Source organism: Somniosus microcephalus, chromosome 10 (genome assembly GCF_052327205.1).
Source record: "Somniosus microcephalus isolate GS21.2 chromosome 10, FLI_Smic_1.0, whole genome shotgun sequence".
Lineage (NCBI taxonomy): Eukaryota > Metazoa > Chordata > Chondrichthyes > Squaliformes > Somniosidae > Somniosus > Somniosus microcephalus.
The window spans coordinates 10,428,442-10,451,908 of record NC_140996.1 but is presented as its reverse complement, the minus strand read 5'-3'; the positions used below and the strand labels follow the sequence as shown (position 1 = coordinate 10,451,908).

Genomic DNA, 23,467 nt, shown 5'->3' with positions numbered 1-23,467 from the left:
CTCTCTGTGCTCTCCACTGCCCTTTGCGGGTATGGTAATTTGAAAATTGGACTAGTGGGCTCAGTCAACCTCACTGTACGCTATGGAACAAAAGTTTTGCCAGATTTTTGTTTTCATGTGGCACGCCAAGGAGCTAACCTGATGGGACTGGATCTTTTCACTGACCTGGGTTTTTCTCTCTTGGACACCGGCGGGTCTGCGATTCTGCACGTTGCCTCACCGTGGCGCCAAACATGGCCAGCACTCTTCGAGGGTCTGGGCTGCCTGACTGCCTTCACCCACCAGCCCATGGTTGACTCCACCGTTACCCCTGTCATTCAGCCACTGTGCCGCATCCCGCTTGCTCTCCGTGACGGGGTCACAGATGAACTAAAGCAGCTACTGGAAGCTGGCATCATCGAACCAGTTGAGGCCTCCCCATGGGTCTCCAACCTGGTGGTCGCAACGAAAAAGTCAGGTGGTCTACGCGTCTCTGTCGATCTTCGAGCAGTGAATAAGGCCGTAATCCCTGACAAATATCCACTGTCCACGTCAGAGGAACTCACAGCGCGATTCTATGGTTCCATCCTGTTCTCGAAACTGGACCTTCGACAGGGCTATCTACAGGTTCCCCTCCACCCCAGCAGCAGGGACCTCACTGCTTTTGTGACACATGCTGGCATCTTTCGGTACACCAGGATGCCAATTGGACTTAGCTCTGCACCCAGCTGCTTCCAAAAGGTGATGTCCTCTGTGCTCACGGGCATTCCTGGGGTGGCCATCTACCTGGATGACATCGTTGTGCATGGGCCCTCGACCTCCACTCACGACGAACGCCTTCACAGAGTTTTCACGGCTCTAGCAAAACACAAGCTCACACTGAATGGTGAAAAGTGTGTCTTTGCTGTTTCAGAGATCGAATTTGTGGGGTTTCGGTTGTCGGCCGACGGTATATCCCCACTCCAGTCAAACGTGGATGCCATTCACAGCATCCCAGAACCCAGCTCTGCAGCACAGGTTGCCTCCTTCCTTGGCATGACTGGGTACTACCTGAAGTTTTTGCCCCAGTACTCAGCCACCACAGCCCCACTGCGCCAGCTCCTGTGAAAGGATGAGCCCTGGGTGTGGTCACAAGCCTGTACGGAAGCTGTTCGCCGCCTCAAATCGCAGCTCACGTCGCCTCCAGTGTTGGCTCACTTTGACGTCGCCAGCCCCGCCCTCATCACCTGCGACGCGTCCGCTGCAGCTATGGGGGCGGTGTTATCGCAGATACAGAATGGAGTGGAGAAACCAATCGCCTTTGCCTCCCGAGCCCTTAGCCCCACTGAACAGAAGTACTCAGTAGGCGAGCATGAGGCGCTGGCGTGCGTCTGGGCATGTGAACGGTGGCACCTGTACACGTATGGCCATGCCTTCACCCTGCGAACCGATCACCAGGCTCTCACTGCCCTGCTGTCGACATCCGGCACGGGCCACAGACCACTGCGTCTACACCGCTGGTCTGACCGCCTCCGCCAATACAATTTCAATCTCCAGTTCACACCAGGACGTGACAATGTTGTTGCAGATCTGCTCTCCCGCACTGTCTCTGCCCCAGCCCCACTCGTCGGGTCTGAACATGTGGAACAGGATATCATCCAGATGCTGCACACGCCTCTCCAAACCACAGTCTCTCTCCAGGAGCTCAAAGAGGCCTCTGAACAGGATCCGGCCCTCTCCCAGCTGTGCACCTTCATCAGAGATGGCTGGCCTTGCAAGGTGCCTGAGGAACTGTCTGCCTACTCCAGAGTTAAAGAGGAGCTCTCCTGCTGGAATGACTCCTGCATTGCACGTGGGCTCTGCACTGTGGTCCCAAGTGCACTTCGTGCGCGTGTTTTATCCATGGCGCACGAGGGCCACTTGGGCATAGTGAAGCTCAAACAACGATGCCGAGACCTAGTGTGGTGGCCAGGTATCGACAGGGAAATTGAGGCCCTGGTCAAGGACTGTGCAGCCTGCCTTGTAAGTGGCAAGACTGGCCACCAAGCTCCTCCATCCCTGCAACCCCTTGCCTGGCCCCCTCATCCCTGAGAGCACCTGCAGCTGGACGTCTGCGGGGGGATCTATGGTGTCCCCCACCATCAACGGTTCCTAGTGGTGACCTATGACCTGCACTCAAAATGGCCAGAGGTCACTGCCGTGGGCTCCGTCACCTCTCGGGTCATCATCGATATCCTTGAGTCCCAAAAAGCTGTAGAAGCTACATCATTACATAAATTTAAAACAGAAATAGGCAGTTTCCTAGAAGTAAAGGGAATTAAGGGTTACGGGGAGCGGGCAGGAATTTGGACATGAGTCTAGGTCAGATCGGACATGGCTCTGTGGGTAGCGGAGCGGGCCCAGGGGCCGTGTAGCCTGATCCTGCTCCTATTTCGTGTGTCTAATTCTGTTAGATTCAGGAGATGGTTCTGTGATAGTAGGTTGGCGGTTAGGATCAGATCAGCCATGATCTTATTGCATGGCGGAGCAGGCTCGAGGGGCCGATTGGCCTACTCCTGCTCCTATTTCTTATGTTCTTATGTTCTCCCGCTGGGGGCATCCAAAGGCCATCACCACAGACAATGGCCCCCAAATGGTCTCTTCGGAACTCTCCTCTTACTTCGAGAGCAAGGGCATCCGTCACATATGCACAGCGTACTACCACCCCGAGTCAAATGGGGGGGTGGAGCGTTTTAACCAGACACTGAAAAATGGCCTCAGAGCACACCTATCCCAGGGGTGTGCGTTTGACAAGGCCCTCCTCCACACACTGCTGCACTACAGAGCCTCCCAGCATTCCACTACAGGGGTCTCACCCGCATCCCTCATGCTAGGCCGTGAGCTCATGCTGCCCCTTGGCAGGCTCCGCCCCTCGCTAGCTCAGAGCCCTGCTCCACGGGCTCAAGCCACAGTTGCTAGATAGCAGGGGAAGATGAAACTCCGCTTTGACCAGTCAAAGAGGGCCAAGGCGCCCAACATCTCAGCCTCCGATTGGGTCAGAGTCCGCAGGCCTCACCGCAACAATAAGATGGCCTCATTCTGGTCCTCCCCTCTCCAAATCAGCCGCCAACTTGGACCAGCCACTTTCTGCCTCACTGACGGCTCTCGGTGGCATGCCAGCCGCCTTCGGAAGGTGCCAGCACCCCCTGATGCGGGATTATACGGACCTAATCCCCAAGCCTCACCCCCAGAGTGGCGGGATGCACATGTGCCTCAGTCAGCCAACCCTCAAGCAGATATTGTGCCTCAGCCTGCTCTTCACCAGTCCGCACCTCGGCCTGTTCGTACACGTTCTCGCCCTGGCCACCTACAGGACTTTGTCACTACATTTCATGTTTGAAATTCTGTGAGGGGGGAGGAAATGTTATGTCTGACATTGGTGATAGGTACTCGATTGCCTTGGCCTGAGCACATGGAGTTTGATAGTGCTGTTATCGTTGTATTGTGTCTGACATTGGATATAGGTATTCGATTGCTTTTGCCTGCAAGAGTGTGTTTGGATCAGCCATTAAAAGCAACATGAACTGAGCTCTACATACGGCCTTTGGATTATCTTTGCAAATGCAACAATGTTAAAGGGTTTAAATAAAATTAGAACAAAATACATGGGGGGAGAAATTCTGTACCACCCTGTTTGGGGCGCAATTATCGGCCGGGCGCAAAGTTTAGCGCCTGGCGCTAATTATCACCTCCGACTGCAAACTTGGCTTCTATCGCCCCTGAGGTGATTGGAGCGCTAAATCAGGTGCGACACACCTCTCTTAAGGTGCTAACGCAGAGGAGTGAGGCGCTACCTCAGCGCTGGCGAAGCTCATGTGATGTCAGTCAGCAATGGAACACAGACACACTGGCGCCGGCCAGTTCTTAAAGGGGAGGGTCGATCTTGCTCTCCATCCACATCCTGCTCATTGCAGCCTTGAATCTCGGCCTGGAGAGACCTGTACATCAAATCTGCTGGAAAGAACAATGGAGAGGCCCAGGGAAAGAGCTCAGAGTGCAGCCCCCATAGTCTCTTCTAAATCGATACAAGGAAGGGCAAATCAAAATGAACCTGCAAAGTGCTGCTCAGTACCCAAAACTCCTTCATACAGCATTGAATATCTCCTGCAGTCTCTCTCTCACTCAGAATGTGTGGTGCAAAAATGTCACCGACAAAAAAAGGCAGGAAGTGGTCGCCTTTAAATAGCGCTCCCCCAGTCCCTTCCCGAATGCAAAACGCTCCCCTCAACCCGTCGTTGCTAGCGGTAGGCGGTAAGGCAGGGGGTGCCACTCGATATCCGGTCCGGGGCGCTACCGGGGCGTTGCGTACTCGACTGACGTCGCAATCTGCGGGTGCAGGAGATCGTGGCGTTAGTGTTTAGCGCCGCCGCAAAATGTCTGGTCAATTTCACGAGCGGCGCAAACATCGCCGCGCCCGGGCGCTAGTTGCTTTGTGCCTCATTAACATCCTCTTAGGGCACTAATGGGAGGCGCAAAGCAACCGAATTTTTCCCCCATGGACTGTTACATAGAACGCACAGCACAGAAACAGGCCATTCGGCCCAACTGGTCTGTGCCGGTGTTTATGCTCCACACGAGCCTCCTCCCGCCCCTCTTCATCTCACCCTATCAGCATATCCTTCTATTCCTTTCTCCCTCATGTGTTTATCTAACTGTCCCTAACTACATCTATACCATTTGTCTCAACCACTCCCTGTGGGAGCGAGTTCCACATTCTCACCACTCTCTGGGTAAAGAAGTTTCTCCTGAATTCCCTATCGGATTTATTAGTGACCATCTTATATTGATGGCCCCTAGCTTTGGTCTCCACCACACGTGGAAACACCTTCCTTACTTCTACCCTATCAAACTCTTTCCTAATCTTAAAAGACCTCTATCATGTCGCCCCTCAGCCTTTTCTTTTCTAGAGAAAAGAACCCCAGCCTGTTCAGTCTTTCCTGACAGGTATAACCTCTCAGTTCTGTTATCAATCTTTGTACATCTTTTTAGCACCTTCTCTGGTACCTCTATATCCTTTATGTAACATGGAGACCAGAAGTGTGCGCAGTGCTCCAAGTGTGGGCTAACCAAGGTTCGATACAAGTTTAGCATGACTTCGCTGATTTTCAATTCTATCCCTCTAGAAATGAATCCCAGGGCCTGATTTGCTTTTCTTTATGGCCTTGTTAACCTGCAGCGCCACTATTAGCGATAGGAATTTTGTTGAACAATTGAGTGTACTCACATATGAAGCTGCATGTTTTCCGGTTTACCGTCTTTGTTATGATCAGTTATGTCTGCAATGCTACTGATTGATATCACCAGCTGTCCAATAGTATACACAATGGACAAGTAGATGATGGTCCTGTTAGGATAGAAAGTTAAGACTAATTGAGACAAGGGCACAAAGAGATCCAGCGCAGTACTAAAAGCCTGGCCCAAACTGGTTATTAAAGTGTACACACTCTGATGGACCCCATTCCTGAACAGCAGTGGAAAAACTGCCTCTGCGCACAGAATCACAATGTTCTGACACAACTTGTACAACACATCTGCACCATTATACTCGTATATTTTATCATCACTTTGCAGTGCAGTTCTCTGGTATGTTGATCTCCCATCCTGGGAAGAAATCACCACCTTCACCTCACTGCTCGCAAGTGGCCTATTCTTTCCCATTCTCCCCAAATAATTGAGAAAACACACACACACACCAGAATAACAAACTCCCACTTGAATGAAACACAATAGCAAAATATTGCGGATGCTGGAAATCTGAAATAACAACAGAAAACGCTGGAAAAACTCAGCAGGCCAGGCAACATCCGTGAAGAGAGAAACAGAGTCGACGTTTCAGGTCTGGGACCCTTCGTCAGGACTGAGAAAAAAGCAGGAAATGGAACAGATTTTAAAGCAAGTTTAGGGGCTGGGAAAAGGGGGAGGGGATGAAAGAACCAAAGGGAAGGTCTGTGATAGGATGGAAGGCAGGAGAAGTAAAGAGACATTAAGAGATATTCAAGGCAAGAGGCGATGGTAATGGGACAGGTTAAGGAACAAAGGATGGCTCTAGATGAGGTGTGAATCGCGCTGGCAGAGTGAAGGACGGCTGCCATGTGGGAGGGAAGAGAAAAAGGCAAAAACAAAAAATGTGGATAAAAAATATATATATATGATAGGGGCCGAGATTATGATCTGAAATTGTTGAAATCGATATTGAGTCCGGAAGGCTGTAAAGTGCCTAATCGAAAGATGAGGTGCTGTTTCTCGAGTTTACGCTGAGCTTCCATGGAACAATGCAAGAGGCCGAGGACGGTGAGGTCCGAGTGGGAATGGAGCGGTGAATTAAAGTGACAGGCGACCGGAAGCTCGGGGTCACCCTTACGGACTGAACGGAGGTGTTCCACAAAGCAGTCACCCAATCTGCGTTTGGTCTCCCCAATGTAGAGGAGACCACATCGTGAGCAGCGAATACAGTATACTAGATTGCAAGAAGTACAAGTAAATCGCTGTTTCACCTGGAAGGGGTACTTGGGGCCCTGGATAGTGGGAAGGGAGGAGGTATAAGGGCAGGTGTTGCATCTCCTGCACTTGCACGGGAAGGTGCCAGGGGAAGGGGTGCTGGGGGTGATAGAGGAGTGGCTTAAAATCTGTTCCATTTCCTGTTTTTTTTCCAGTTCTGACGAAAGGTCTTCGACCTGAAACGTAAACTCTGTTTCTCTCTCCATGGATGCTGCCCGACCTGCTGAGAGTTCCCACTTGAATGAACCCTGGCGTTGCGTGTTAATTGATTTGCTAACTTATGGGAGCAATTTTAACCTAACCCGACCCGATCGGGAAACTGACAGCACTGGGGGGCGGCGGGTTTTACTCTTCAATGAAGTCAGCGGTCAGTAATACCGGACGGGGAGTAAAACCGCTGTTCTATCCAATTCCGTGGGATTCCTGCCCGGGGAAGTTAGGTTGAAATTACCCCCGATGATTTCACTGCTCTCTTGTGATTGGCTGAAGTAGCAAGACAACATGTCTTGCGCGGTTTGTAACTGACTGTTAGTGGGTGAGGGCCAGAAACCCCCATTCGTTTGGTATCTAGGGATATGGGGAGAAAGCAGGGACAGGGTACTGAATTTGGATGATCAGCCATGATCTCATTGAATGGCGGAGCAGGCTCGAGGGGCCGAATGGCCTACTCCTGCTCCTATCTTCTATGTGTCTATGAGTGAATGGCAGAAGATGCCAGAATATCCAACATAAAATGGATTTACTTTGCAAACTCCCAATGTCTTTAGCAGCACAAGATACATTTTCCAATTCTCCTGCGAGACTGACGCACCACCGCATCAGCAACGACTTTCCATGACTGTGCATGATAAAACAAGTCAATTTTATCAGATAATCATAGACTCCTACAGCATAGGAGGAGGCCATTCGGCCCATCGTGCCTGTGCCGGCTCTTTGAACGAGCTCTCCAATTAGTCCCACTCCCCCCCTGCTCTTTCCCCAGAGCCCTGCACATATTTCCTGTTCAAGTATTTATCCAATTCCCTTTTGAAAGTTATTATTGAATCTGCTTCCTTTCAGGCAGCGTATTCCAGATTACAGCAACTCGCTAAGTTTTTTAAAAAAAAAAATTAAAAAAAATGTCCTCATCTCCCCTCTGGTTCTTTTGCCAATTACCTTCAATCTGTGTCCTCTGGTTACCGACCCTCCTGCCAGTGGAAACAGTTTCTCCTTATTTACTCTATCAAAACTGTTCATGATTTTGAACACCTCTTTCAAATCTCCCCTTCACCTTCTCTACTCTAAGGAGAACAATCCCAGCTTCTCCAGTCTCTCCACATAACTGAAGTCCCTCATCCCTGGTACCATTCTAGTAAATCTCCTCTGCACCCTCTCCAAGGCCTTGACATCCTTCCTAAAGTGCGGTGCCCAGAATTGGACACAATACTCCAGCTGGGGCCTAACCAGTGATTTATAAAGGTTTAGCATAACCTCTGTGCTTTTGTACTCGGTGCCTCTATTTATAAAGCCCAGGATGCTGTATGCTTTTTTTCACAGCATTATCAACTAGTCCTGCCACCTTCAAAGATTTGTGTACGTACACCCCCAGGTCTCTCTGTTCCTGCACCCCCTTTAAAATTGTACCATTTAGTTTTATTGTTGTTACATTTTTGCTTATGAAACACAGCGAGTGGTGATGACCTGGAACTCGCTGCCGACAGAAGTGGTGGAAGCGGAGACACTCGATGTTTTCAAGGGGAGACTGGATAGGCACTTGAGGGAAATAAACTTGCAGGGCTCCGGGGATAGAGCGGGGGAATGGGACTGACTGGATTGCTCTAGAGAGCCGGCACGAACTCGATGGGCTGAATGGCCTCCTTCTGTGCTGCTATGACTCCGTGTTATGACTCTATAATTATTTTTATAATACCTACTTGAATTTCCCCAACCAGGAGTCAGCGATAATTGCACCAAGGATGGGTGCTAAGTAGCACAGAGCAACAAAGGCGTGATAAACAGCCGTCGCAAGATCCTCATCCCAGTGCAGAAAATAGCGGAAATACAGGACAAGCACCGCTGAATGAAGAAGACACAGAATACAGACTCGTCAGACCATAATACTAATTTATTGACAAATGTTTCACCTTTACTAAAATAGGAAGTTAGTGAACTGAATTGTTACATAATCCTTAATATCATAAAGCGGGTTCCTCCAGTCCTACGTTGTTCTTTAGTTCCATGCCTCCAGGCTGTCCGTCTCCGCCCCTTGCCTCAGCTCATCCGCTGCTGAAACCCTCATCCATGCCTTTTTCACCTCTAGACTTGACTATTCCAAAGCACTCCTGTTCAGCCTCCCACATTCCACCCACCGTTACCTTGAACTCATCCAAAAACTCAGCTGCCCGTGTCCTAACTCGCACCAAGTCCTGTTCACCCATCACCCCCTGTGCTCGCTGACCTACATCGGCTCCCAGTTAAGCAACGCCTCTATTTCAAAATTCTCATCTTTATGTTCAAACCCTCCATGGCCCCTCGCCCCTCCCTATCTCTGTAACCTCCTCCAGCCCCACAACCCCCCTCCCAGATCTCTGCGCTCCTCCAATTCAGGCCTCTTGAGCATCCCAGATTTTCATCGCTCCACCATTGGCGGCCTCTTGCGCATCCCTGATTTCCACTGGCGGCCGTGCCTTCAGCTGCCTGGGCCCCGAGCTCTGGAATTCCCTCCCTAAACCTCTCCGCCTCTCTCTCCTCCTTTAAGACGCTCCTTAAAACCTACCTCTTTGACCAAGCTTTTGGTCACCTGTTCTAATATCTGCTGATGTGGCTCGGTGTCAAATTTTGTCTGATAATCGCTCCTGTGAAACGCCTTGGGTCATTATACTAGGTTAAAGGCGCTATACAAATGCAAGTTGTTGTTGTCGCTGGTTGGAGGCTCATTGGAAAGATTTTGTGTGGAAGCTCATCTTCAATCACGTTATGAATTAGGATAAAGGATTACAGGCAGCATCTTCGCTGTTCCGTGAGCAAACGCTACACCAAATATTTTCTCAACCCCATACAGCTTAGCAACAAGGGAGGACTGAGAGACACCAATTTCCTTATAGCGCTCAAGGTTATGTGGAATTCAGGGTAACAATCCTTTGCTTACAAAACTGAAAGTACCTCGCATTCCATAGTAGGAGAATCTTTCACAGAATTCATTGACCACAATGAAGAAGATGCTGATAGGATATCCGAAACAACTCGGCTGCGAGAAAATAAAAGAAAAAACAGGCGAATGATATCTGATCTTTATCAAAATAAGCAAGGTCCTGTAAAACTAGACGTACTCTATCTGTAATAAAGAACTAGATAATATGTAGTTACCTGTCCAAAATAGAATTCTTGATTTTGCAGATGTGTAACCTACATGTTTGCTTCTTGTATATCTTGATGGACAACTAGTTCTTATGCGTATTGTACGAATGTTTTTTTGTTACACAGATGTACAGAGGTCTTACTGCAATTATATAGGGTCCTGGTGAGACCACACCTGGAGTATTGTGCACAGTTTTGGCCTCCTTACCTAAGGAAATATATACTTGCCATAGAGAGAGTGCAACGAAGGTTCACCAGACTGATTCCTGGGATGGGGGGATTGTCCTATGAGGAGAGAGTGAGTAGAAACATAGAAACATCGAAGACAGGAGCAGGAGTAGGCCATTCGGCCCCTCGAGCCTGCTGCGCCATTCAATGAGATCATGGCTGATCATCCAAATTCAGTACCCTGTCCCTGCCTTCTCCCCATATCCCTTGATCCCTTTTAGCCTTAAGAAATATATCCAACTCCTTCTTGAATATATTTAATGAACTGGCCTCCACCGCCCTCTGTGGCAGAGAATTCCACAGGTTCACCACTCTCTGGGTGAAGAAATTCCTCCTCATTTCAGTCCTAAATGTCCTACCCCTTATCCTTAGACTATGACCCCTGGTTCTGGACTCCCTGACCATCGGGAACATCCTTCCAGCATCTCGTCTGTCCAGGCCTGACAGAATTTTATAGGTTTCGATGAGATCCCCTTTCAATCTTCTAAACTCCAGTGAGTATAAGCCCAATCGACCCAATCTCTCCTCATATGTCATTCCTGCCATCCCAGGTATCAGCCTGGTGAATCTTCACTGCACTCCTTCCATGGCAAGAACATGCAGGTGCAGCAGACGGTTAAGAAGGCAAATGGTATGTTGGCCTGCGTAGCGAGAGGGTTCGAGTACAGGAACAAGGATGCCTTGCTGCAGTTGTACAGGGCCTTGGTGAGACCACACCTTGAGTATTGTGTGCAGTTTTGGTCGCCTTATCTGAGGAAGGACGTTCTAGGCCTGTATTCCCTAGAGTTTAGAAGAATGAGAAGTGATCTCATTGAAACATAAAATTCTTACAGGGCTTGACAGGGTAGATGCAGGGAGGATGTTTCCCCTGGCTGGAGAGTCTAGAACCAGGGGTCACAGTCTCAGAATAAGGGGTCGGCCATTTAGAACTGAGATGAGGAGAAATTTCTTCACTCAGAGGGTGGTGATCTTTGGAATTCTCTACCCGAGGACTGTGGAGGCTGAGTCATTGAGTATATTCAAGACAGAGATCGATAAATTTTTGGATCCTAAGGGATTTAGGGATAGTGCGGAAAGTTGGAAGTTGAGTTCGAAGATCAGCCATGATCTTATTGAATGGCGGAGCAGGCTCGAAGGGCCAAATGGCCGACTCCTGCTCCTATTTCTTATGTCCTTATGTGCTATACTGACAGGCACCTAGCTGGAAACAAAGAAAGAAAGATTTGCATTTCTATAGAGCCTTTCACAACCTCAAGACATCTCAAAGCGCTTTACAGCCAGTGATGTACTTTTGAAGTGCAGTTACTGTTGTAATGCAGGGAAACACGGCAGCCAACATGCACACAGCAAGATCCCCCACAAACAGCAATGTGATAATGACCAGATAAAAAAAAAATTTTAAACGATGTTGATTGAGGGCTGAATATTGGCCAGGACAGCGGGGAGAACTCCCCTGCTCTTCGTCAAAATAGTGCTGGGGGGTCGCTTATGTTCACCTGAGAGAGAAGACGGGCCCTCGGCTGTCGGGGGATGGGATGATGGGGGATGGAGGGATGGGGATTGGGATGAATGGGGATAGTGGAATGGGATTGAGGATTGGGATGATGGGGGATGGGGATGATGGGAGGATGCGAAATAGGGATGGGGATTGGGGGATGGGGATTGGGATGAATGGGGATGATTGGGATGGGGGTGGGGATGAATGGGGGTTGGGGATGATGAGGTGGGGGTGGATGGGGATGATGGGGGGATGCGGAATGGGGATGATGAGGTGGGGGTGATGCGTGAGCCCAGGCCAGTCACTGCCAGAACTATTTTTGTGGAACCAGGTGGAGCAGGTATAATAATGCCATAGAACAGGAATGATTGCTATTAACGTCGAACACTCTCTCTGGGGTAATAAGTACTACAACTCGGTAACGTATACCAATACCATTCATTTATAAAAATGATTGTACACATCTATCTGACCACTACCATTGATAGTTGATGTCTTAATTTACAAATTATTAATTCAAATTCTCATTTCACAGTGCAGCGGGCGATAATTTGCATAGGAACAGGAGGAGGCCACTTCGCTCCTCGAGCCTGTTCCGTCATTCAATCAGATCACGGCTGATCGGTATCTTAACTCCATCCACCCGCCTTGGGTCCGTAACCCTTAATACTCTTGCCTAACAAAAATCTATCAATCTCAGCTTTGAAATTTTCAACTGACCCCCATCCTCAACAGCTTTTTTTTTGGTGGGGGGGGGGGGGGGCGAGAGTTCCAGATTTCCACCACCCTTTGTGTGAAGAAATGTTTCCTGACATCACCCCTGAACGGCCTGGCTCTAATTTTAAGGTTCTGCCCCCTTGTTCTGGACTCCCCCCATCAGAGGAAATAGTTTCTCTCGATCTACCCGATCGAATCCTTTAATCATCTCAAACACCTCGATTAGATCACCCCTGAGGTACATATCAAGAGTTGTCATCGTACGTGTCTTCACACTGTTCCCTTTGGGGAACTGTATGAAGGATTTCTGGCCGCGTAAACGCTCCTTCCGTGACCGTAACCATCTTCATACCAGCCATTAGGGTGGTTAGTCCTATGGCGGGAGGGTTCTACGGGCTCCCACAACCCATACGAGGGGGGGGGGCCACCCGCACCCACGGACGCAAGTATCCCGCTGGATGTCAACCCAGAATTTAGAGCCGGGGCTCCGACTCCATTTGCCGGGACTGTTTGGAGCGGGGTTCGAAACCCTACACCTTCTGGCCCAGCGGCGGGGATGCTTACCGCTACGCCAAAGGCCCACTCCTATATCAAGAGTGAAGCTATATAAATGAATCCCCAATGCAGACAAATCTTTACTAAGATTAGCATGTTGTTGTCTAACAAGCTCCAAGTCTTTGGCGTGGGACTTGAACCCACAACCTTCTGGTTTCAGAGGTGAGAGGGTGAATCACTGAGCCACAGCTGGCACTCAGTGGGACGGCACCTTTGTCCTGATCACTAATTTAAATGATAAGCTAAGCAAAATTCACAGTAGGTTTGTACACAGCAGGATGATCTGTGAAGCAGATTAATCTTCAGCCTCTGCGTGTGTGCATATCGGCCTCTTATTCACATTTTATTGCTGTCAATCCTGTGGCTCAGTGGGTAGCACTCGCGTCTCTGAGTCAAAAAGGTCTTGTTTCAAATCTCGCTCCAGAGACTTGAGCACAAAATCCAGGCTGAGGGAGTGCTGTGCTGTCGGAGGTGCCGTCTTTCAGATGAGATGTTAAACCGAGGCCCCCGTCTGTTCTCTCAGGTGGGTGTAAAAGATCCCACTGCCGCTATTTTGAAGACGAGCGGGGGAGTTCTCCCCAGTGTCCTGAGGCCAATATTTATGCCTCAACCGACATCACTAAAAACAGATTATCTGGTCATTATCACATTGTTGTTTGTGGGAGCTTGCTGTGCGCAAATTGGCTGCCGCGTTTCTGCATTACAACAGTGACCAAACTTCAAAAAAAGCACTTCATTGGCCACAAAGCACTTTGGGACATCCTGAGGTCATGAAAGGTGCTATATAAATGCAAGTCTTTCTTTAATAGGAAAAACAAAGAGTAACTCTCCAAACCAAACTCAGATTAAAAGGATGTACTGTCACAGCGCTACCCCAATACCCACAGTGCTACCCCATTACCCACAGCACTACCCCATTACCCACAGCACTACCCCATTACCCACAGCACTACCCCAATACCCACTGCACTACCCCAATACCCACTGCGCTACCCCAATACCCACTGCGCTACTCCAATACCCACAGCGCTACCCCAATACCCACTGCGCTACCCCAATACCCACAGCGCTACCCCAATACCCACTGCGCTACCCCATTACCCACAGCGCTACCCCATTACCCACAGCGCTACCCCATTACCCACAGCGCTACCCCAATACCCACAGCGCTACCCCAATACCCACTGCGCTACCCCATTACCCACAGCGCTACCCCAATACCCACTGCGCTACCCCATTACCCACAGCACTACCCCAATACCCACAGCACTACCCCATTACCCACAGCGCTACCCCATTACCCACAGCGCTACCCCATTACCCACAGCGCTACCCCAATACCCACAGCGCTACCCCATTACCCACAGCGCTACCCCAATACCCACAGCGCTACCCCATTACCCACAGCGCTACCCCAATACCCACTGCGCTACCCCAATACCCACTGCGCTACCCCATTACCCACAGCACTACCCCAATACCCACTGCACTACCCCATTACCCACAGCACTACCCCAATACCCACAGCGCTACCCCATTACCCACAGCACTACCCCAATACCCACAGCACTACCCCATTACCCACAGCACTACCCCATTACCCACAGCACTACCCCATTACCCACTGCACTACCCCATTACCCACAGCACTACCCCAATACCCACTGCACTACCCCATTACCCACAGCGCTACCTCAGGTGACGGTGATCCATACCCAGTGATGGCTCAGTCATTGAAAAGCTCCATAGTTCCATTAAAAACATTTGACCATGATAAAAGTCAATACATAAAGGCAGTAATTTTATAAAATCAGAAAGCTACTGGCCATCATGTAAAGAAGGCACATCTCGTTGGCACAAACATGCCCGCTGTTAGTGCTGGGACTGTACTTTCACTGGGACGCTCTTTCATGTGGCAGCTTTGGCACCAGTGGGGAAAAGATCTGGTCTTTCTTCAGTCTTGTTAATGTTAAACCTTTATCTTCTGGTTCTTTACTTGAAGCCTCGATAACAATGTTAGCAAAATAAATAAATGGGCAACTTGCTGCCAAACACTGACATACTTACTAATGACTAAGGTACAGTTTCCAGAGTGGAAATTTGAGACAAGGACATCGCCACCTGTTTAAAACACACATATTTCTGCGTGAGCTTTAATCAGAGTCCCAACATACGGCTTGGTGGAGATTACACTATAACCATGATAAGTAACAGCGAAAAGCAATATTAAAAGTAACCGTAACAAAATAACTAGAGCTTAGTGCCGTACTCTGGACTCACAGCACAAGGGGTCAGTGAAAGACTTAAATAGACTTCAGTCCCTCGAGTAAAAGTATACCTCGCAAGTAAACAGCTAGAGGGTGAAATCCCATGAATTTTTTTTTGTCATGCAGTGAAATTATTGACAAGAGAACCTTCTCACCGCCAACAACTCAGAAAAACTCACAACTGGGATATTTCTGCGGCAGATTTAAAGCCGAACAACTAGTTCCTTAGCTCTAAGCTGGCGAAGTGCAGATGATACATTTAGTTCTCAGGGCACCCTGCAAAAAGAAGCAAAGTTGAAAATGAAATAAATTGAAGAGAGAAAAAAAAAATCACCAACCAATGACGTCGTCTGTTCATCATCTTCCTTCCGTTTATCTGTAGAACAGTTTGAAGACAAAAAGAAAATGAGGACTTTTAACATTTTGAAGGCTGACTTTCGTGCTGACAGTAACAATAATGGGTTTGTGAGCGATTTGACTAAGTATTTGACTGACTGATTGCTCAGTTCTGTCAGATGCTAAATTTGAATAAGCCAGGAGCGAGAGAATTTCCCTGGAACAATGAAGCCACCAACCTTTCATTCTGCTTTGCCGGTGAGGTGGCCTGCTCTTCTCTAGAAGCCCAAAGTTGAAAAGAGATTGATCAGAGGTTTGGGATCACTCTTTAAAGTTCACACCTTGAACGGGGCCCCTTTCTAATCAGTCAGGTGACCGAGATTGTTCTCCCCACTCAGCTTGAGAGAGTGTACATTGACATCCATAAAAGTCCACCTGAGATTGTGCAGGTCTGTCTGCCCCAAGGGGAGGAGATTTCATTTGGCAGCACACAGCAAAGACAATTCACTTCGAAGGGCAGTGAGCACACACAAACATTTCCATCAACTTTTACAGACATCTCCAATCCACTTAATCACTCATGGAGGAGTTCCGGTATTTTTGTAACGCATCTTAATCATTGGGATTTGCTGGTGGTTTTGGCTCCTAGTTTTCAAGTTATATTATTTGGCCCATGACCAGAAAAATGTACCTTGGAAGCCCAAGCAATAAAATCATTTTCTTTTCATGAATTCCGAAAGGCTTCGAAAAGCAAATGCCATTTATTGTAGGCTAGGTGTTCAGACTCCCTCTGGTTATTTGGGTGAGTTCCATTTGTCCATGACTCACTCTTGCGGGGTTCGTCGTCTCATTTCGGCTCCCAAGTTGATTCGACAACAAAAAAGCCCAGTTTATTCGTGACATCGTGGGGTTCACAATCATCCCGATGCTAGAAACAAACAGCAGCGTCTGAAAGAGAAAAGATATGGTTAATGTCTTGGTTGGACACCCTCAGACACAACTGATGGAAGAGGACAGAGAGACCCCTTGATAGGACCGACTGAAACAAAGGAGGGAGAACAGGTGAAGGTGAAGAGTGTCGCTGTGCTAACTATTGATGCACAGAGACAGCTACCACGTTTTGAAGAAGGGTCAAACCCGAAACGTCAACTCAAATTTCTCTCCACGGATGTTGCCTGACTTGCTGAGTTTTTCCAGCATTTTCTGTTGTTATTTCGGATTTTCAACATCTGCAGTATTTTGCTATCGTACCACATTTAATGGCTTGTAAACAGATTTTAAAAAGCGAGAGAGAAGAGAAGAGAGAAGAGAGAGATGGAGAGAGAGAGAATGGAGAGGGAGAAAGAGAAGGAGAGGGAGAAGGCAAAGAGAATGGAGAGGTGGAGGGAGAGAGTGATAGGGAGAAGGAGAGATAGATAGAGTGAGACAGAGGGGAGAGGGTAAGAGAGAATGGGGAGAGGGAAAGAGAGATAGAGAGAGAAAGGGAGTGAGAGAAACAGAATGGAGAGAAAGAAAGATCTGTGCCCTGGAGGGAAACATAGAAACATAGAAGATAGGAGCAGGAGTAGGCCATTCGGCCCATTAAGCCTGCTCCGCCATTCAATGCGATCATGGCTGATCATCCAAATTCAGTACCCTGTCCCTGCTTTCTCCCCCTATCCCTTGATCCCTTTAGCCTTAAGAAATATATCCAACTCACTCTTTCTTGAATATATTTAATGAACTGGCCTCAACTGTCAAGGTACCAGAGTAAATGTTCTGATCCATTGTGCCGCTTGCACGGGTACAGAGTAACTTTGCCATCACTTGCCGTGTGGTATTGGAGTTCTGCAGGTTCTGGCCAGGTAACTGAGCTGCTCTGAGAGGTGCTGGTGGACACACACCTTTTCATAGACCCTCCATTTTTACCACCTGCTCCTGTTCTGCTAAAACCTTATGAAGGCTTCACGTATGACTGGTTTTGCGTTGACTTAGCAGGTGACAATTGATTTTTTTTATTGGGTCATTTAGAACCAAACGTTCCGTTGTAAGTAAAAGTAAAATAATCTCAGACGCTATACATTATTAATAATTTAAAAAAAAATCTGTGTGAAAACCACACAGCACAATAAAAGTTGCAAAAAAAACCCCCAAACGAAACCTTTTTCCCTTTGAAGAGGTCCATCACGCAAAGAATTTCCTTTGTGCTTCTACAAATTAGGTTCGGAACGTGAAAAGCAATTGCACCATACAAGTGAGGCATTCTGAGGCCGCACTGAGGCAATGTTATCAGTTGTGGAACAGTTGGCAGCACTCTCGCCCCCAGGCCAGAAGGTTGTGGGTTCACGTCCCACGCCAGAGACTCACTAACACGTAATCTAGTGACCTCACACTCCCAGTGCAGTGCTGAGGGAGTGCTGCACTGTCGGAGGTGTCCTCTTTTGGATGAGACGTTAAACTGAGGCCCCATCTGCCCTCTCGGTAAAAGATCCCGTGGCCACTATTTCAGAGAAGCGCTGGGGAGTTTTCCCTGGTGTCCTGCCTCAACCAACATCACTAAAACAGATTATCTGACCATCATCACAGTGCTGTTTGTGGGAGCTTGCTGTGCGCAAACTGTCTTGCTGCCTTTCCCAAATTACAACACTTACTGAAATTCCAAAAATACTTCATTGGCTTCCATACACGTTGGGACATCCTGCGAACGTGAAAGGCGCTATATAAACGCAAGTCTTTCTTTATAATAGTTGTATTTCCTTACCTGGAGCTTTCCACAAGACAATGACAACACTTGGAAATGAAGGAACAGTCTGACAAACGCTGCATATATGAACACTGACATGAATCTTGGCATTCCTGTGGAAATGACTTATGAAGTGATACTGGGCAGCCTGCTGGTGGCGCTGTCCAGGGAGAGTATAAATACTCAGGCATGGGCCCAGCTTGCTCAGGACATTCTTTAACAGGAACTAGTGAAGGACACAACTAGATCTCCATGTTGAAACAGTTGATTAAAGCCTTGTTTAATACTCAGACCAAGTGCCTCGTAGTTTTCTTACGTCAAACATTTTAATCACATCGGACCCAACTGAACACAACCTTTATTTGCTAATTCATGAACCAGAATCCTTCCTGTTTCTCGCAAATGGAACATCTCCAGTCTACCATTGGGCACTCAGTGAAGGAATAGCCTCCATTTTAAACACAAGGGGGGGGGGAATTAGGTGGCGCCCCCTTTGGGGGGCTAACTTCGCCGGAGCGCTACTAAAAGGTTACCGCCCCGTGCCGTAAATTAAGTGGTAGTGCCCCAAGCAGGATGTGGGGCGGTACTGGAAGCGCTCCCCCTCCTTCCTGGGGTGCTACCACTGAATATCGCGGCGCAACGTGCTACAGCGCCAGGCACATTGGCACGCGGTATTGCAGGCCACCCTCCCCTGATTAAAGGGGAGGGGCCCTACAGAACCACCAGGGAGCGGGATGCCAGGAAAACAGCCCGGCCCTCAAGAGAAGTGCGCGATCGCGGCCGGCACCCCGCATGAAAGAGGGGAAGGGGCGCAGGTGCTGGCAGGCAGCCAAAAAAACCAAAAATGGCCGCCCGACACCTGCGCCTTTAAATACCGCCGCCGCGGCTGCAGAAGCGCCCCCCTGACCCTGTCGGACATATTGTCTGGCGATAGGTCGGGGTGCAGCCGAAGTTTGGGCCAAAGCGGGGCGCTGCGCACGGCAATTACGTCATCGCCGGAGGCGCAGCGCTGCAGGGCGCTACCGGCTACCACCTCCCACTGAATTTCACGGGAGGCGTTAGCGCCACCGCGCCCGGGCACTAGGGTGCAAACGGGAGGCACAAAGCAACCCAATTCTTCCCCCTAGATATTTAAAATATAGCAAGACAAAATCTGCGTGCTATATCACTTTATTACCGGTTTACAACAGGTTTGCCATGGAATGTATCGGCCGATCCTTCTATTCCTTTCTCCCTCATGTGTTTACCTAGCTTCCCCTTAAATGCATCTATGGCAACAACAACAGCTTGCATTTATATAGCGCCTTTGACTTACGAAAACGTCACAAGCCAAGCCAAAGAGGGGGCTATTAGGAGGGGTGACCGAAAGCTTGGTCAAAAAAGGTAGACTTAAGGAGGGTCTTAAAAGGAGGAGATGGATGTTCTTTCAGAAAATGTCTCTGCCGGGAGTTCATGAAGTTCGTTAACGAGTGAAGGATTTGCGCGAACATTTCGGGGCAACATCCAGAAATACCACTAAGATAATAATAAAAAGATCTGTGTGTGTAATAAACAGAGATGTGCTCCAGGGTTAAACGTTTTCTTTGCACAGTTTAACACTGAGTATGCATCCTATTTTTAAATTGTTTAACAGACTGGGATTCGAAAGCGAATCATTTGTATAGAGAAAACAATGAACCCTATTTCATGTACATATTGCAACTAAAGTTATCATTTCACTTGCTTTTTAAAAATAAACCGAATGCTTTAAATAGTTCCATAATGATTTTATCTCAAAGGTGTTTAACATTTTTTTGTTTCTAGTTGTCGGCACTTTTGCTTAAAAATCAGTTCCTAGAGAAATCCATTTCATTTGCCCTGAAATTGTGCAGTACAATTTGAAGAAGGGACTTTGGCCTAGAAATTCAGTTGGGCGCGCCAGCCGTTAGCGCCTTAGGTGGAGTAGATCTCGAGCGCTAGGCGCTTAACGCCCGGGCGCGGCGCGATCTGTGCCTTGCCCCAACTTCAGTACACATTTAGCGCCGGCGCAAAGTCTTAGCGCGCGCCCTGCTGTGCGCGCAGATCATGACGTCATTTACTAGTGCAACGCCCTTTGTGCGCCCCGAACCGGAACTTCACTCGCGCCGGCCCATTGTGCGCCGGGCGGCCCTAACGACTGTGAAGTGGAACGGTACACAGCCGATGCGGGCCACGGGGAGCGCAAATTAAAGGGCCCTCCCATACTAGAAATGGTACGGCTGGCTGGGGGGGGGGGGGGGCGGAGGGGAGGAGGAGGAGGAGGAGGAGGAGGATGATGATGATGATGATGGTAATAATACACCAGTGTCGTCCTTTGAAACAACAAATCCACCCTCCCCCTTTAAGAGCTCACCGGAGCCACAGTGTCTGCCGTCAATCAGCAGCTCGCCGCATCTGCCCTGCGCCCAACTTCCGCTTTAGCGCCCCGGCCCGCCGGCTTAGCGCCTAAAGAGAGGCGTGCAGCGCCAGTTTTAGCGCTCGAGCAAACTCTTAGGGCGAAGCTAATGAATATCGGAGAAGTGGCCTTGATTTGGCGGCGGGCGCAAACTTTAGCGGCCGTCCAACTTTACCGCCCCAAAAGTGGCTACAATGAATTTCTAGGCCTTATAGTTTTATGTACAATTATTCCCGAGTGGATTCTGTGGGAACAGTTTACCGCCCTTATCTACTGCCGCAATCGGACCACAGTGTGCAGTACACAAGAACTGCGCATTAAGCAGAAACTGAGTGAAACAATTCACGCTTTTATCTCAAGCAGCACCGTCTGTAACCTGCCGGAGAGGCAGCCCTCCAGTGAGGGATAACATTCAACGCTTTACACAGAATTTTACAGCACAGAAACAGGCCATTCGGCCCAACTGGTCCGTGCCGGTGTTTCTGCTCCACACCAGCCTCCTCCCACCCCTCTTCATCTCACCCCATCAACATCTCCTTCTATTCCTTTCTCCCTCGTGTGTTTATCTAGTTTCCTCTTAAATGAATCTATGCTGTTCGCCTCAACCACACTCTGTGGTAGTGAGTTCCACATTCCACATGACCTTATCTCCTCTGGAGATCTTCCCTCCATGGCCGCCAACCTCATAGTCCCCCAACCTCCTTCCCAAGATCCACAAACAGGACTGCCCTGGTAGACCCATCGTTTCAGCCTGTTCTTGCCCCACGGAACTTATCTCTTCCTATCTCGACTCTATTTTTTCTCCCCTTGTCCAGTCTCTTCCCACCTACATTCGTGACTCTTCTGATGACCTCCGTCACTTTAACAGTCTCCAGTTTCCTGGCCCCAAACGCTTCCTTTTCACCATGGACGTACAATCCCTCTACACCTCCATCCCCCACCAGGATGGCCTGAGGGCGCTCCGCTTCTTCCTTGAACAGAGGCCCAACCAGTCCCCATCCACCACCACCCTCCTTCACCTGGCTGAACTTGTTCTCACATTGAACAACTTCTCCTTTGGTTCCACTCACTTCTTCCAAATTAAAGGTGTTGCTATGGGAACCCGCATGGGTCCTAGCTATGCCTGCCTTTTCATGGGATATGTGGAACATTCTTTGTTCCAGTCCTACTCCGGTCCCCTCCCTCACCCCTTTTTCCGGTACATTGATGACTGTATCGGTGCCGTTTCCTGCTCTTGCCCTGAACTAGAAAATGTCATTCACTTTGCTTCCAATTTCCACCCTTCCCTCACCTTCACATGGTCGATCTCCTACTCTTTCCCTCCTCGACTTTTCTGTCACCATCTCTGGGTATAGGCTATTGACAAACATTCACTATAAGCCCACTGACTCCCACAGCTATCTGGACTACACTTCCTCCCACCCCGCTTCCTGTAAAGACTCTATTCCATTCTCCCAGTTTCTCCGTCTCCGCCGCATCTGTTCTGATGATACCACCTTCCATACTAGTGCTTGACATGTCTTCCTTTTTCCTCAACCGAGGCCCTTGACCTTCCCCTCCCTCCTGGAACCACGATAGGGTTCCCCTTGTCCTCACCTTTCACCCCACCAGCATCCACATTCAACGGATCGTCCTCCGCCACATCCAGCGTGATCCCACCACCAAACACATCTTCCCCTCACCTCCCCTTTCAGCATTCCGAAGGGACCGTTCCCTCCGCGACTCCCTGGTCCACTCCTCTATCACCTCCAACACCTCTTCCCCTTCCCACGGCACCTTCCCGTGCAAGCGCAGGAGATGCAACACCTGCCCTTTTACCTTCTCCCTTCCCACTGTCCAGGGCCCCAAACACCCCTTCCAAGTGAAACAGCGATTTACTTCTTCAAGGTAGGCATTCCTAGAAGAGGTGTGGCAGTTCCTCATCTTCCGATTAGGCACTCTGCAGCCTTCCGGACTCAATATCGAGTTCAACAATTTCAGATCATAACCTCGGCCCCTATTTCATTTTTTCTTGCAATTTTTCCACTCCTTTCCCCCCCCCCTTTTCCTTTTGTTTTTCTCTCACACCTGGCAGCTATCTCTTGCCCTGCCAGTACACTTTACACCTAATCTTAGCCTATTACCATCTCGTCTAGCTTCTAATACCTTTTATTGTCTCTTTTACTTCTTTTGTTTCTTTTATTCTTTTGTCCGATCGCAGCCCTGCCTCCGATCTATCTTCTTTTCTTTCCAGTTTTGAAGAAGGGTTCGACCCGAAACGTCAACTCAAATTTCTCTCCACGGATGTTGCCTGACCTGCTGAGTTTTTCCAGCATTTCCTGTTGTTATTTCAGCGATTTACTTGTACTTCTTGCAATTTAGTATACTGTATTCGCTGCTCACGATGTGGTCTCCTCTACATTGTGGAGACCAAACGCAGATTGGGCGACCGCTTGGCGGAACACCTCCGTTCAGTCCGTAAGGGTGACCCCGAGCTTCCGGTCGCCTGTCACTTTAATTCTCCACTCCACTTCCACTCTGACCTTTACGTCCTCGGCCTCTTACACTGTTCCAATGAAGCTCAATGTAAGCTCGAGGAACAGCACCTCATCTTTCGATTAGGCACTTTACAGCCTTCTGGACTCAACATCGAATTCAACAATTTCAGATCATAACCTCTGCCCCTATTTTTTTCACATGGCAGCTGTTGATGATTCTGCCAGTGCCATTTACACCTCCTCTAGGCCCATCTTGTGTTTCTTTCCTTGTCCCATTACCGTCTCCTCTTGCCTTGCACCATCATCCCTTTTGTCTCTTAATCTCTTCTGCCTCCCACCCTATCACAGACCTTTCCCTTTTGTTCTTTCCTCCCCTCCCCCCTTTCCCCGCCCCGACACTTGCTTAAAAACCTTTTACATCTC

General features: G+C 48.9%; 1 protein-coding gene across 1 annotated transcript in view; it reads right to left on the bottom strand.

The window, feature by feature from the left end:
* LOC147111437 (solute carrier family 15 member 1-like) overlaps positions 1-23,467 on the bottom strand; it is an 88,746-nt gene that overhangs the window by 64,148 nt on the left and 1,131 nt on the right. The window contains exons 2-5 of the mRNA XM_085999886.1: positions 15,435-15,472; positions 9,637-9,721; positions 8,409-8,550; positions 5,222-5,341 (exon numbers count right to left, since the gene is read on the bottom strand). Coding sequence (XP_085856012.1) covers positions 5,222-5,341; positions 8,409-8,550; positions 9,637-9,721; positions 15,435-15,472 — 385 coding nt within the window. The remainder of the gene's footprint in view (positions 1-5,221; positions 5,342-8,408; positions 8,551-9,636; positions 9,722-15,434; positions 15,473-23,467) is intronic.